At 43.7% G+C, this 15271-nt stretch overlaps 1 protein-coding gene across 1 annotated transcript in view; it reads left to right on the top strand.

Annotated features, from left to right (window-relative positions):
• Window positions 1-15271, top strand: part of tnks1bp1 (tankyrase 1 binding protein 1) — an 18112-nt gene continuing 2841 nt past the window's right edge. Inside the window, exons 1-8 of the mRNA XM_019881134.1 lie at window positions 1-206; window positions 3110-3925; window positions 4543-5124; window positions 5263-5758; window positions 6449-7085; window positions 7188-7549; window positions 13978-14090; window positions 14478-14577. Of these exons, the coding sequence (XP_019736693.1) occupies window positions 3120-3925; window positions 4543-5124; window positions 5263-5758; window positions 6449-7085; window positions 7188-7549; window positions 13978-14090; window positions 14478-14577 (3096 nt within the window). The 5' untranslated portion in view covers window positions 1-206; window positions 3110-3119. The remainder of the gene's footprint in view (window positions 207-3109; window positions 3926-4542; window positions 5125-5262; window positions 5759-6448; window positions 7086-7187; window positions 7550-13977; window positions 14091-14477; window positions 14578-15271) is intronic.

The following is a 15271-nucleotide window of genomic DNA, read 5'->3' on the forward strand; positions in this document are numbered from 1 at the left end:
GCTGAGGAGGAGTGTGGAGGAGGGCAGGGAGTGTTTTCAGAGGCGTCCACACATTGTGACGCCTCCTTAGTGGGAATGAGGAAAAAAACAGCGAGAAGCAGGCGAGACGGTGGAGGATAACGCTAAGTTATTTATATTTTCCGTTCATAACTTCCTCCCACTTCCTTCCTTCTTCCCGATCTGTATGACTGCGTGAAGACTAAAAGGTAAATCAAACACGTTATTTTACATCTATACGGAGCAGGTGCACGCCACGCACGCCTTTTATATTTGTGCTGTAATTGTTGAACCGTGTGGAAATTTGCATGCCTTCAACGCGTTGGCTGATCGTTCTGGTTGATTTACTTGCAAAAGTTCCACACTTTTAATGAGTTTCTCCAGTTCAGTGACCGAGAGTTGACGTGTCTATCCGTTACTTATTAACACGCTCATAAAACAGCTCGGGTCTAACGGCTTTTATATTGTATTGTTATTTCAAGTGGCGTCTTTGTGGGCTTCTGAAGGCGCTGCATCACACTACTGAAGCAGGTGAGCAGCGCGTGAAAGGTGGGCAGCCAAACAAAGATGACGAAGCAGAACGATTTCCCCGTTCCACGGTTAAGCGTGACTACATACACCGAATATATGGATCATCTATCAAGTGCAGTTTGACTTTCCAGGCACCAGTTTGTTTCCCACGATCACCTGCGAGGAGGAGATGTTATTGATTTGAAAATGGGTGGCAGCTTTTCATGTGATCGCTCATTATGCGCCACGCTCCAAGTCTGGGGGGGGGGGGAGAAGGCGCTACTACCCACCCCCCATGCAAATAAAAATAGACGCGAACAGTGGTATTTGAAATCAAACAAAGCTATGAATTTGTGATTTTGTGTTCACGAGGCTGACACATTAATTCACCTTATGGGTGGGGATCTGAGAGACCAGTCGGTTCCAAAAGACTGACAGGTCAAACCAGATGCTGCAAACAATGCCTGGGGAATTTGTAGTGACACATTTGGAAACGCCACTTTACACTCCGTGTAAACACACCGTCACTCTTGTGAGAGTGCCTGCTATTGGCCAAAAATGCTCCCATGGCTGTTCAGTAGCTGATCCTCAAACCACTATCGACATGTGGATCTCATACCAAACTGATTCGTTTGCAAAATGTTCAATGTGGAAAAGTGTATGGAAAGGTGGTTTCACTTTGAGTTGATATCTTTAATATCCTGCCTAAGGCATGTACTTGTCGGCTCTTTGTTCTCACCCCAAAACAAGTCACTCAGAGAACAATTGTTTCAAACTCGCAAAGTTTTTGTTCCCTCAAATGTCATTGACATTTCTGCACACCTGTAGGACAATTTTGGCATATTAGTAGTAGGACAATTATTTATGGTCCTAGTGAGGCAAAACTATGCACTGTTTTAAAAAAAAAAAAAAAGTGCTCTTTTTTTGAAAACTGCGTGCTACTACAAGTGAAATTATAAAATTATTCTAGTTAACTTCTTGCAGTTAGCTCGTTGTACTCGTAGTGTGCAACACCACAGCTAGAGACAAGACAGTTGTTTGACCATGCTGCAGTCATTCTACTGATGTGCTGAATTGAACGAGTGAGGGCAAAGAGCGTACTAATATATGGACCTTAAGCTAGATATCCCGGATATCGAATGCATGTTCAAATGGCTTTCCATGAAAATGTGATCGTAATTTTAACATCTTGAAACAATGGAGGCCTCAATAGATGTCACTGCTTGGCAGCAACCAGTAGATGGCTCATTTGATGGCTAGTGTGGTCCCTAAATGGGCTGCAGAGGAAATCAGCCAGGAAGTACTGTCTGCCAAGTCTGTAGGAGCTCTTATAATGACTTCCTGATCTAATTGACCCCGCATATGTGTCTGTTAGCCGCCAGTTTGGACAGCTATTTATTGTACGCTACACCGTAAACGACATTGGAAGTTGCTGGGTTTACTAATCTCAGACAAATATCTAAAGACTATTGTTGCATTACTTTGTAAATCCTTACTATCCAACATTTGAGTTACTTTAGCTGCGATTGGGCAATGACCACTCCAGAGTCAGATTATCCCTCACCTTTCCCCTAAAGTCAGTTGGGAGGCGCACCAGCTCACCCTCAACTGTAGTGACGGTAGGCAGTACAAAAAAGTGATGGATTTCTGATTATGATTTATGATGATTATACCTGACATATTTATTCAAAATATCCAAATGGCAATTATGGTATTGACGAAATACTTATGTATTTTATTTTAATAATCATACACTTGCATATTAATAATGATGAATTGATTATGCTTGCAATGAAGAATGCTTATGCTCTTCATAAATATATGCTCATATTGATAATAAAGAATGCCTAGTGCACTGTGTGAGAGTTAGTGGACACAACCACCTTTCCGAGAATGTGGTTGGAAAGAGATAAGGTAATAAGACAAAACGAGAGCAAGGCCGGACGTGGACGGAGCTGTCAACACCAGCTGCAGCTTACATGGTGTTTTCAGTAATGATTGCACACATGTACGTAATTTTCACTCACATACACACACATATAGTCAAACAAGTTCAGTGTGTGTCTTCAACAGCCCTCACTCCTTTGGTTGGACACACCCCTGTATTAGATTCTCAATGAGAAAATAAATGAGAGGGCGAGCGGGGAGATCCGTGGGTGACGTGCAGAGAACAAACATGCCAGACTGGCAAAGTTCAGTTTTGTAACAGTGTAAGAGTTTGCCCAATCGTTTACGTTACCGATGCATGTAATGATTTATTAAGTGATCATTAAGAATTCTGTGGCTTCTGTTGAACTGGTTTTTGATTAAGCATGTCTTGAAGCAATTAAGGCTAAAATGGATGCCATGCCTGGCTGTAAACGGCATAGGCACAGTTGATCCAGTCTGGAGTTTGTGGACCTCGCAATAGGCAGATCAATTCTCCCCTTTAATTTACTGGCAATTATGATAATAATTAATAATGTCAAAGGGGAAACCGATACGAAAAAAATTGGTGTTGTAATGATTGTTTGAGCTATTGGGCCATTTTCTCCAGGCCTACATTGGTGTTTTCCAGTTGGTTTTTTTTTTCACTCCTCTTTTTCACTTTCTCTCATTTTAGAAACCCAACGATGCAGAGCACAGTTGACTCCCCGCAGGTGATAGATGTCACAAAATCCAAGCCATCGCTACCCCCCAAGCCTCGACTTGCTCCCAAACCTTTCTCTACACAGAAAAACACCATTCGCTCTATAAATGCTCCGCAGGCTGTTAATGTGTCCTCCAAGGACAAGGCTGAAAAACCCGTGGGTAAAACTCCCCCTAAACCCTTGACCAAACCGTCCACAAAACCGCCTCTGCAAAAGTCCACGACTGTCAATACAAAGGATCCCAAAAAACAAATCAAAGCTGAAACCAAACCTGTTGCAGTCCAGAAAGAAGTTGCCAAAACGAACCGCAAGGCAGAGACTCAGGTGATAACTAACACGAAACCGAATGATGTTGAAAAGAGTGAAGACAAATCTTCGGCGACCACGATCCAAAAGCCTGAAGAATCACCGGACAATGACTCATCAAAAACCGATGAAACATTTCAGTGGGGCGGAACCAGGAAGCGCTTGTCCATGGAGCTAACCTCCAAGTTTAACTCTGGTGGTATGCCTCGACCCATTGACCGCAGCAGATCTCCATCTGTAAACAAAGGAAAAGAAAATGCAAACCAGCCAAAGCCGAACATGGCAGAGTCATCCGCCGCAGAAAGTGATGAGGCCAAAGTGGTGGAAGAAAGCAGCGGAGGTGGCAGCATCAAACGCCGGATCAGTCTTCTATTTGACTCAGCGTCAAAGCCGGAGGTTTCTGTGAAGAGAGTGCAGCCTGAGTTTGTAAATGAAACGGCTGGTGTCAAGGAGCGAATCAAAAACTGGGCTCAGGAGACCAGGTCAGTACGCCTTCTTTTTGCTGTGTTGTCATCATTCTCGGCAATCACAAATGTAATCATGAATGTCCAATCTTTGATTGTACGATGTCACATGGTACTTGTACTTCTACTGTGGGATTAGCGCATCCCAGTGTCGAGTGGTTAGCACGTCGACCTCACAGCACAGGCAGAGATCGAAGGTTCGATCCCGGCTCCGGCCTTCCTGTGTGGAGTTTGCATGTTCTCCCCGTGCCTGCGTGGGTTTTCTCCGGGTACTCCAGTTTCCTCCCACATTCCAAAAACATGCATGGCAGGCTGATTGAACACTCTAAATTGTCCCTAGGTGTGGTTGTGAGCACGAATGGTTGTTTGTCTAAGTGTGCCCTGCGATTGGCTGGCAACCGGTTCAGGGTGTCCCCCGCCTACTGTCCAAAGACTGCTCGGATAGGCTCCAGCACCCCCCGCGACCCTTGTGAGGATAAAGCGGATCAGAAAATGGATAGATGGATGGATCGTGCATCCCTTGATTAAACTTAAGTTGTTTGAAAAGTTTATCTAGACTTACCTCGCTGATGCTTTTCTGAAAGCTAACATGAGCGTTTGCTTTTCAATTGAATTACTCTCATTTTTCTCCCCAGCTCAGTGCCATCAACCGTGCCAACAATAGAGAAGACTCAGAAATTGCCAGCTGTTTCCGAAGCAGAGACCACATCATTGTCCGACACAACTGAAAAACCTCCGACAGAACAACTGCACACATCGGAGGAGTTGGAGCACAAGTCATTAGAAGAAGATGACGATGCTGACGATGCCTCCTCTCCTGAAATGGATAAAAGCCGAGACGCTGCCAAACGCCGTTCTGCTCAATTCGCTGCGGTTGAGAGCGACGACGGTGAAGCCCCTCTTGCCATGGGATCGAAAGCGGAAAGCAAATCAAAGGAACAAGCAGCTCTCAATAGCAAGGACGAGGACATCAGCGAGGTGGAACAAATAAAACAATTGGAATCTGAAAAAAGGCGAAAAGCTGAGGAAAGAAAAAAGCAAAGCTGGAGGTTACAGGAGGAGAAAGTTCAAAAAGAGGAGGAGGAGAACAAGAGGAAGAAAGAAGAAGCCAATCATATGAGAGAAAAGGAGAGCAGGGTGGAGGCCGAAAAAGAAAGACTAAGGCTGAAGAAAAAAGAAGATGAGAGGCAGAGAAGGGAGGATTCGGAGAAAGAGAGGCTGAAGAAAGAGGAGATCAAAAGAGAGGAGGAGAAAGAAAGATTGAGGCAAGAAGAGAAGCAGAGAAGGGATGAATTGTTGAGAGAAGAAGAGGAGAGAAAGCGGGAGGAGGAGGAGGAGGAGAAAGAAAGGTTGAGGCTAAAAAGGGAGGAGGAGAAGCAGAGAAGAGAGGCCCTGGAGAGAGAAAGGATGAAAGAAGAGGAAAGGAGGGCGGAGGAGTTGGAAAGGATGAAAGTGAAGAAGCTGGAAGAGGAGAAGCAGAGAAGGGAGGAACTGGAGAAAGAGAGGCTGAGAGAAGAGGAGAGAAGAAGGGAAGAGAAAGAAAGATTGAGGCTAAAGAAGGAAGAAGCGGAGAGACTGGAAAGAGAGGAACAAGAGAAGGAAAAGCTTCGAGAAGAGGAGCGAAGAAGGGAGGAGAGAGACAGAACGAGGCTGAAGAGGGAACAAGAGGAGAAACAAAGAAGGGAGGAATTGGAGAAGGAAAAAATAAGGGAAGAGGAGAAAGCAAGATTGAGGCTGAAGAGAGAAGAAGAGGAGAGGCGGAGAAGGGAGGAATTGGAGAGGGAAAGATTGATGGAAGAGGAGAGAAGGAGGGAGGAGATCGAAAGAATACGACTCAAGAAATTGGAAGAGGAGAAGCAAAGAAAGGAGGAATTGGCAAAAGAAAGGCTCAGAGAAGAGGAGAGAAGGAGGGAAGAGATAGAAAGGTTGAGGCTCAAGAGGGAAGAAGAGGAGAGACGGAGAATGGAAGAATTGGAGAGGGAAAGAATGAAGGAAGAGGAGAGAAGAAGGGAAGAGATAGAAAGGTTGAGACTCAGAAGGGAAGAAGAGGAGAGGCAGAGAAGGGAGGAATTGGAGAGGGAAAGAATGAAGGAAGAGGAGAGAAGAAGGGAAGAGATAGAAAGATTGAGGCTAAGAAGGGAAGAGGAGGAGAGACTGAGAAGAGAGGAATTGGAGAGGGCTCGACTACGGGAAGAGGAAAGAAGGAGAGAGGAGAAAGAGAGGTTGAGGCTAAGGAGGGAAGAAGAGGAGAGACAGAGAAGGGAGGAATTGGAGAGGGAAAGGATAAAGGAAGAGGAGAGGAGAAGGGACGAGAAAGAAAGATTGAGGCTGAAGAGGGAAGAAGAGGAGAGGCGGAGAAGGGAGGAATTGGAGAGGGAGAGAATCAAGGAAGAGAGAAGAAGGGAAGAGATGGAAAGATTGAGGCTGAAGAGGGAAGAAGAAGAAAGACACAGAAGAGAGGAATTGGAGAGGGAAAAGCTCCGGGAAGAGGAGAGAAGGAGAGCGGAGATTGAAAGAATGAGAGTGAAAAAGTTGGAAGAGGAGAAGCAGAGAAGGGAGGAATTGGAGAAAGAGAGGCTGAGAGAAGAGGAGAGAAGGAGGGAAGAGATAGAAAGGTTGAGGCTCAAGAGGGAAGAAGACGAGAGACAGAGAAGGGAGGAATTGGAGAGGGAAAGGCTAAGGGAGGAAGAGAAAAGGAGGGAGGAGATTGAAAGATTGAGAGTCAACATGGAAGAAGAGGAGAGGGTGAGAAGGGAGGAATGGGAGAGGGAAAAGCTCAGGGCAGAGGAGAGAAGGAGGGAGGAGATTGAACGAGTGAGACTGGCGATGGCAGAAGAGGAGAGACAGAGACGGATCGAATTTGAGAGGGAAAGAATGAAGGAAGAGGAGCAGAGGAGGGACGAGATCGAGAGACTCAGGCTGAAGATCGAACAAAATGAGAGGCAGAGACGGGAGGACTTGGAGAGGGAAAAACTGGAGAGGGAAAAACTGGAGGAAGAGGAGAGCAGGAGGGATGAAATGGAAAGACTCCGGCTCATGATCAAAGAAGAGGAGCGACAGAGACAGGAGGAAAGGGAGCAGAGAAAACAGGAATCTCGGGTGGCCCAAGCACTGAAGGAGGAGGAGTCGAGGACCAGACGCAAGATGGAGATGAAAATGCAACAACAAAAGGGAGAGCTGGAGAGAATGAGGGGGATGGAGAGACAGAGGGGGGAGGCGCAAAGGGACTTCAGTGAAAAGACAGAGCCAAATTTCATCGGCTTTGACGCAAACGATTTGACTCCAACTCCATACAAACCTTATGCAGAAACCGGGATCCTTTATGACAACTTCTCGGTCGGTGAGTCCAAGCCTCTGGCGGATGTTGGTCATTTTGATGACTTTTCTGTGAAGCCGACCCGATGGGGGTCACAGAAAAATGTGGAGGCAACCGCATGGGACACAAGGGAAGACGTTCGGGGGGCTCTGGATGTTGGCGCTCGAGAGAGAGTGCAGATGGAAGGGTCCTTCGAGCCGAAATCAACCTTCGTGCGCCCGGACGAGGAGGAGGACCACCGACAGCAAGAAGAGGCGTCTCAAGAGCAGGAGCCGGAGTCTCCACAGATCGAGTTGGCAAAAGGAGGCCAATATTACAAGTATGAGGTAAATTCAAAAAATTTTAAACTCTTTTTATGGATGTCTACAATCCATGATTACAATTTAACATGAGCCCAACATATACCGTGATTCAGTAAACACCGATTCTGCGTCTTGTATTTGAAGTATGAATCATTTTTTTATGACAGTAATCCATCATTAAGAATTTGATTTCCCGATAATACATCAACTTTATTTGGGGTTAATCAAAAGGCACTTCAAAATGGTCCTCAGTGTGCGCCGACATCCCTTCAACAGATTTGAAATGTGATTGGTTAAGTCTTCCTTCTGGATTTTTTTCCCCAACTGGTTTTAGGTCACGTTCAAGGTGAAAATGTTTCGAATTGATTTTCTCATGGGGCTCATTTTATTTAGTTGCACAAAAAAACTGCCATTTGGGTTGGTGCATAGACTTTTTATACTTTCTATGTTGTGGTGCAAACCCAGGCTCGAAAAGTGGAAATTGGGCAAAAACACAAAAGTGATTTAACAGACATTGTGGAAGTGATATTTTACCATTGACTATGCAGCTCGCTGTCCGACACATGAAAAAAAAGAAAAAAAAATCTTGTTATTCTCGCTTCACCTGGTTACGCCATGCCCTAAAAAGAACACTGTTGTACTTTGTGTGGGTGTGAGTGATCGTGACTAATAAAACTACCCCAGCCAAGAATCTACTTGCCTTGCGTCACGATAGTAGACAATGATGATTATGATGATGGATGAGCGGTCATGATCATATGGTCAGTCTCTACTGGCATTGCTTTGAAATGTGATACCTGTATAGCTCAAGCGGTAAAAGAAATAGGAAACTTCTGACTTGTGTCAATCAGTTGCTGGTTCTCAAATGACATTCATAAACTTTGTTGCGCTACGCTCTGTTTGCTGTAACGTTATGGTCTGCATCTGTGAGGTTGAGACTGAGACGTCTTGAGGAGCTGGCATTGCTTTGAAATGTGATACCTGTGTAGCTCAAGCGGTAAAAGAAATATGAACTTCTGACTTGTGTCAATCACTTGCTGGTTCTCAAATGACATTCATAACCTTTGTTACGCTCCGCTCTGTTCGCTGTAACGTTTGGGTTTGCATCTGTGAGGTTGAGACTGAGACGTCTTGAGGAATTGGTGTTGGAACTTTTTTTTTTTTTAGTTGTTGCGCCACTGCTCTCCCTATTTGGGTAAAGCTTTTGTGAAAGCAATAATCTGTTGTCATTTTAAAATAGACTTTTTTTTTATTTTTATTGGATGACCTTTTAGTAAAGGGAAAGCCATCACTGTCATGTTGGTGGTAAACCCACACTATCGAATTTGTAGTCACCAATATTGGTGGACAAGCACACATCTCATGTTGTGTCGGCCACATTGTTAACATTGACTATGTCAATAAACTGCAGTCTGTTTGTAGTTACCGCAGTAGTGCAAAAGATTTGTACTTTTTTGGGGTCGGATCAGTCAGTCAACTGCTGAGTGTGGCTTCTGTTACCATGACGACTTGGGGTGGATTTGGGGTCCGATGACGTGGCTTTTCAGTGTTCACCACTTCGTGTCTTTGCGCGATGTGTAGCAATTTTTTTTCTAACCCATCTATTGAGTACTTTCAAAAAAAAAAAGAAGAAGAATTCAAAAAGGCAAGAAGCAATAACATTTAGAGACTTTTTATGGCGTTATTGGCAACTCTCCGAATCCCTGCAACACAGATGTTCACCCTTCCGTGTCCAGGCTGCCAATGAATAACACAGTCAATGAGAGAAGCCGCCTGTGACCACTTTAACTGTTGTTTTGATTGATGCTTGCAAATTGGCGGGATTATAACCAATTTCCATGTGGAGGTGGTGGCGCGCGATAACATTTTGGTGCAAATGTGGAAAACAAAGTGGATGGAGGAATGTTTTGTTTTCTGTTGTCAAAATAGAGCTGTTCACTAATTACTTTGGATTCAGACTTGTGTTGACTTGCGATATACTGAAATGATATTTTATGCCGGAGGAGGATTTAACTGGATTGTAGCCATCTCCTGCCTTGTTCTTGTCAGTCCAGACACTGCTGATTGCATAAATTGTTGCTCGCTATAAAACATTTGGACAAACAAATACATAGATACTGTTATTTATTACATGTACAGAATTGTACTTTTTTTCTTCTTCTTCTTCTTCACTTCACAGTGTAGTTCTGCGCTCCACTGAATTATAAGTTTTCCCTTTTCGGAAGTTTTCACCGCAAATCCTTTTTGTTATGTACAACAGCGACATATGTTTACACACGGTGTGTGTTCAGGCTATACACAAGCACATACCTCTCATTAAACACAAGCCTTTAAGCCTGCACGAGATTTTAAAAAAAATCGGCATATTATTCATCGCAAAGAAAGATCTTTTGAGAGTGCAAAGCAAGCAGAGGCAGATCAGATCACCTGCCTGTTTGAACATGCATCATTATTATTATTTTTTTTTTTTGCAGAGAAAACTGTGGGCTCTGTTGCACTGATCTCTGTGGTTAGACAGTCTGTACTCTGTGCGTGCGTCATTGCGATACTCCCTCGGTCTTTTTGCCTGTTTGCATGCTTTAGCAAACAAGCCCTAACCTACATGTGGTGAGCTATTATCAGATGGCCCTGCGCATGTTAAACTCTCTTAAAGAGAAAAGAGTCCAGGTTGAAAAAATAAATAAATACAAAATAAAAAACAATGGGCGCAAATTACAAATTACCTTCGTTACATTACATAACTCTATAGATCAGGGGTGGGTAAACTGATTTTGCCCAAGGTGCACGTTGGTTTTTTTTGTTTGTTTGTTTGTTTGTTTTAATGGGAAGATGGGCAGCTCAGATTTGTAAATGGTGTAAACTAAAAAGTTCTAATGTAATAATGTAGGTTATTTTGATCATACAATAATAGTGTGTTTCCATGTTTAAACTCGTTTTTAAATTGTGTCTATAATTAATGATAAATGGAGGCTGTGGCTGAGTTGAAAGTGACATCAGGGTCAGCGGTTCAAATCCCAGCTCCAACTGATCACATCAGAGTGTCTTTGGGCAAGACAACTGAGCCCTAATTTGTTCCCAGTAGGCCCGGCAGTGCCTTGCAATGGCAGCAGCCGCTCATTGGTGTGTGCATGTGTGAAAGTTAGCGTTCGTAATAGAGGATAGCTTGAGGAACATGAATGGACCCCCCCAACCATGCTTGCTCCACCAGAGGGCAGTGCTGATCCTAAAGTTAAAACTTCCCTCCGGTGCTTTTGCTGTCTAGAACCCTGTCATAATTTTAATTGTAACACAATAAAGAATGTCTTGCCTTTGAAGACTGCATCTGGGTTATGTATATAATGAACCAAGAAAAGCTTGAACAGGTCAAATGTGTTAATGTGCAAACACAACGTGTACAGTTGACTGAGTACTGTACATTTTTCCGGCTATACTGAGCAAAGCGCATAAAGACAAACAGGATACATCGGCCAGTATCAAGGTAGTGTGTGATCACCACATCCTCATTTGGATCTGAGTGAAAGGCTTACGTGTCACAGTGACCAAACATGGTCAATCTACACGCTAAGACTCTGCTTTGAGCCTGTCTACCGCCCCACTTCACAGCACACCAAAGAGGCTGGGCTTAACTGTGGACAAGAAGGTTCACATGTCCTTTGACCAATCTGGAGCTCACATTTGCTCCGACATTCCAAGAGGATTCCTGGCAAGGAATGCCGCCCTCAGTCGAGGCCTGCTTTGAATCAGTAAACTACATCATGACCCAGTCGAGGACACGTCCATTACTTTTTGGATTTTCTCTTGCAAAGCGTAGATCTTACAAGATAAGCGCTTAATTTGACCCGGACTCTGCCTTTGGACGTCTTGTTTTTTGTTTTTTTTCCTCCCAAAAGGATACAGCACGAAATGGAAATGAAACTGCCTGTCTCTGAAGAAGACTCAACTGACAGAGATTATTCTTGTATAATGAGGTACACTTGATGGGTTTCCTGTGATGGCTGTTTACAGTGCGACTGCAGTCAATCTCTGAAGACTCCTGTTGTCTTTTGCTGCTTTGAATGACAACAAATACCTGGTTTCAGGTCAGGGCCATGAACTGAAATCAAAATAAGAAAAGGAATGGTGCGTAATCCATGACAATTTTATGGACATTACTTCTGCAGAAAGTCACTTTTCACAATCTTGGATTTTCTGTGGAGACCCCAGTCGCCGTGGTCGCTATATGAGCTCTCCAATCATGCAGTACTTTGGAGGAAAACTGTCAGCTGCCCAGCTTCATGTGGCAGGCTGGGTGGGCGGTGTGCGACGCTCCTTTCAGGGGGCTCTTGCGCTTGTCTGGAGCACTGCAGAGGAGGACAAGGACAACGAAGAAAACAAAGGTGGAAACGGCAATGGGAGATTACAGAAAGCCGTTTTGCCTCTTCGCAGCTTTGCCCACCATAGCAGGAGATCAATGCGTCACTTTTCCATCAGAAGTCGACAAACTGTGGAAGAGAGATCCACTGAAACCTGCACTGTAAGAGCTGCTCTTGTAACCCAGCATACAGTACCATACATCTTGGGCCACCAATGATTTTTTTGTTGTTGTTGGGGTTTTTTTTTCTATGAATCATTTTAGAAAAAGTCCTATTTTTGGTGTACAAAAAACACAGACAAAAAAATCCCACACTATCGCGATTAATATGTCTGAATGAATGTCACATGAACAAGATCCCATTGCTTTTAGTGACGATCTAGAAAGGATCATTTCGTCATCGATCAATATGTACGCATGTGAATTTGTGGATATGAATGATTGTTTCAAATAATGGTTCTTATTGATTGTACCTGACCCATGCCCTAACTCTTTCATGAGGGATTCCCCCAGACAAATGCCTACAGTACACATGTAAAAATACTGGATGGAGCTTAGTGGTCAGCCTGTCTCAGGAAAAAAACATGGTTACCCGATAAGGTCTTCCAAATGTGGTGTTTTATCAGTTCCATGCATGCTTTTTCCCTCTCTGTGGTGTCATGTGTCATAGATAGGGCAGCGGACAATAACAATGTGACAAAGAGCCACATAAAGAGGTTCATCCTACTTTGGATGAATATGCCTTAGCACCTTGACTGGGTTTCTGACTTTGCAACCATATACATTTTTTGGGTGGTCATACATCCTCTCTTTCCATGACCTTAAAAAAACGGGTTACCAGTTTAAATTGTCCATTAATTTATTTTTTACACTCAGCATGCATTCATCCTTTGCTCTGTTGCTCATGTTTCTCTGTAGTTCCTGCCATCTTGCAAGGTTTTGGCTGGGCTCATTTGAAATATTAGACACGACACCAGTGACTTGTTGTGCTGTCACAATATGTCTTGTCATTTTAGAAGACTTCATAAGGTTAAAATGTGGAAAGTTAAAATGCTACCATGCTAACAGCTAGTTTGCTAACATCAGGCCTGTTTGTATCTTTCATGCTTAAAATGCAAGCTGGGATCTTGAGATAAAATCTTTCAATGTTGTTATCTGGCACGAGGAAGCATTGTCAAATCTCTAACGTTAAAATGAGAGTATACTTTTGCACTGCATTTTGCTATGCTCACATTTGGCATGTGAGAACAAAGTGCTTTGACACACCCTTCGGTTTATTTGGTAACATCTCATGACTCAATGGCATTCTTAAGAGCGGTATATTCATGTGCAGTTTGATGCTTTTGTGTTCCTTTTCCCGAAGAAATAAATTAAAATAGGATGCCATCCAAATAGGCCATACATATTTCAGACAGGTTCCCATAAATCATCTCTGGTATACATTTGGGCCAGGAATTATCATCTGTCACTTCTACATAATGCTACTTCTCACAAGAATTATCGCGGTGGCATTTTGTTCCTTACTTGACCATTATGCTCGAGGGAAGCTCACCATTGCATTTTGTACATTGTATTTAGTTCGTTCTTGCTAGATTGCTTCAAGATTGTAGAAATTGTGCAATAAATGGACACCGGTTTCAGCACCAAAAATCATACGGAGGAGGCTCGGCGGAGTTTTCCCTCTGTATCAAAGTGACAGTATCAGACACTGGGATGTCCCTGGTGACAAATTGCTTTAATTTGAAATGTGCATGTGTGCACACATACATTCCAGCATGTGGGTGTGACGGCAATTTGGAACTTTAGGATATGGGTTTCTATATCATTGTGTGTCAGTCTGTGTTTGTGCGCGGATGCGCGCTACTGACTGCAAACACATGATCATAGGGTGAGAGGGACCACAGCCTAACCTCTTTAAACAGCTCATTAAAAGACGCTTGCTTGGTTGCTCCTCGCCCCTGCCTCCCTATGTAGTTTGTGATCTTCGCTCCGCTCACAGTTGATTTTCTCCTTCAGTTCTCCATTATGTCATCATAATGTGACGAGTACAGGTGACGTAACTGTGCAAAAATATCAAAAGTTTTTTTTTTGTGTCCCCCAGGATCCCGACAGCAGTTACCGTACACGTAGACATGGTGAAGATACGGATGCTTTGATAGACTTGGAGTCTGAGAGGCAGCATGGAGGCTATGAGTGGAGGTCTAAAACTGACAGGTAGGATTTACATGTTGACTGGTATAATGGAACTTCGTATGAATGTAATAAACACCTCTTCTCATTTGAAGTAAGATACATTGTTGGAGGCTGAGCAGGGAGCAGAATTACCTTTTTGATCACATACACAGTTGCATTGAAGTCCCAGTATTTAGCCCTTGGGTTGTGTGTGGGAAAAGTTTAACTCAAAGTTGAGCTGTGGCTGTTGAAGCTCAAAAATGACTCCCTGTACATTTGAGCTCTCAATGCCCCCTGGTGGTTTCAAGTTGTAAGAAATTGAGAAGAGTTTGGATTTGAAAATTAACAACAATGTGACTGCGTTGCAACAATAACTTGAGCTTTTTCAGTTGGGAGCCTTGCTTATGTTTTTTTGGGCTGATTTCCAAGGACTGCTTTTCAACCAAGTCCGAGGTCTTTGACTGATCCATTCGCTGAGGTCTCTGACGATCTTGATGCAACTGAGCTGGTGCCATCTCCTTTCCCTGAGGTTGGTGATGACTCTGTTTACACACCTTAAACCAGGGGTCCCCAACCTTTTTTGCCCCACGGACCGGTTTATGTCAGACAATATTTTCAGGGACCGGCATTTAAGGTGTGGCGGAAATAATACAACAAAATAATATGGTATGAGCTGCATGAAAACTGTGGTGTTTTCGAAATATAATAATAAACACAAGGAGCGTCTAATCTGGCCGCAACGCTATGGCAATGTTTAATGCCTTCAAAATACGACACAACGCAAATTCAAAGTGCATGAAAATGACGACTCACCACAGCACCGAGCTTGATTTTCTGCAACCAGACGGTCCCATCTCGGGGTAATAGGAGAGACAATGACACCGCAAGTGTGTGGTTTATGTCCAGTCTACTTCGTAATTTTGTTTTCGTCGCCGTTGCTGCATAATCCCCCTCCGCCTCACACAGGTAGGATGTCGGAAATAGCAAAAGTGCTATTGTGGCGATCTCAGAGTATTCAGACATAACTTTAATCCAGTTGTCTCGAACGTACTTTTAAGGCCGCCGTCATTTGCGATCTCCAGCAGTTTTTTTACTCATTTTGCGAGCTCCGGTGTTTGTTTTTAGCCTAATTGGTCGCGTTACGGAGAAGCGTGGCTTGACGTGTGTCAAGCTGGACACAGACGGATGTAAAGGAGAATCCGGTAATTTTTCAAAATAAAACA

Source organism: Hippocampus comes, unplaced genomic scaffold, assembly GCF_001891065.2.
Source record: "Hippocampus comes isolate QL1 unplaced genomic scaffold, H_comes_QL1_v1.1 scaffold68, whole genome shotgun sequence".
NCBI classification, from domain to species: Eukaryota; Metazoa; Chordata; class Actinopteri; order Syngnathiformes; family Syngnathidae; genus Hippocampus; species Hippocampus comes.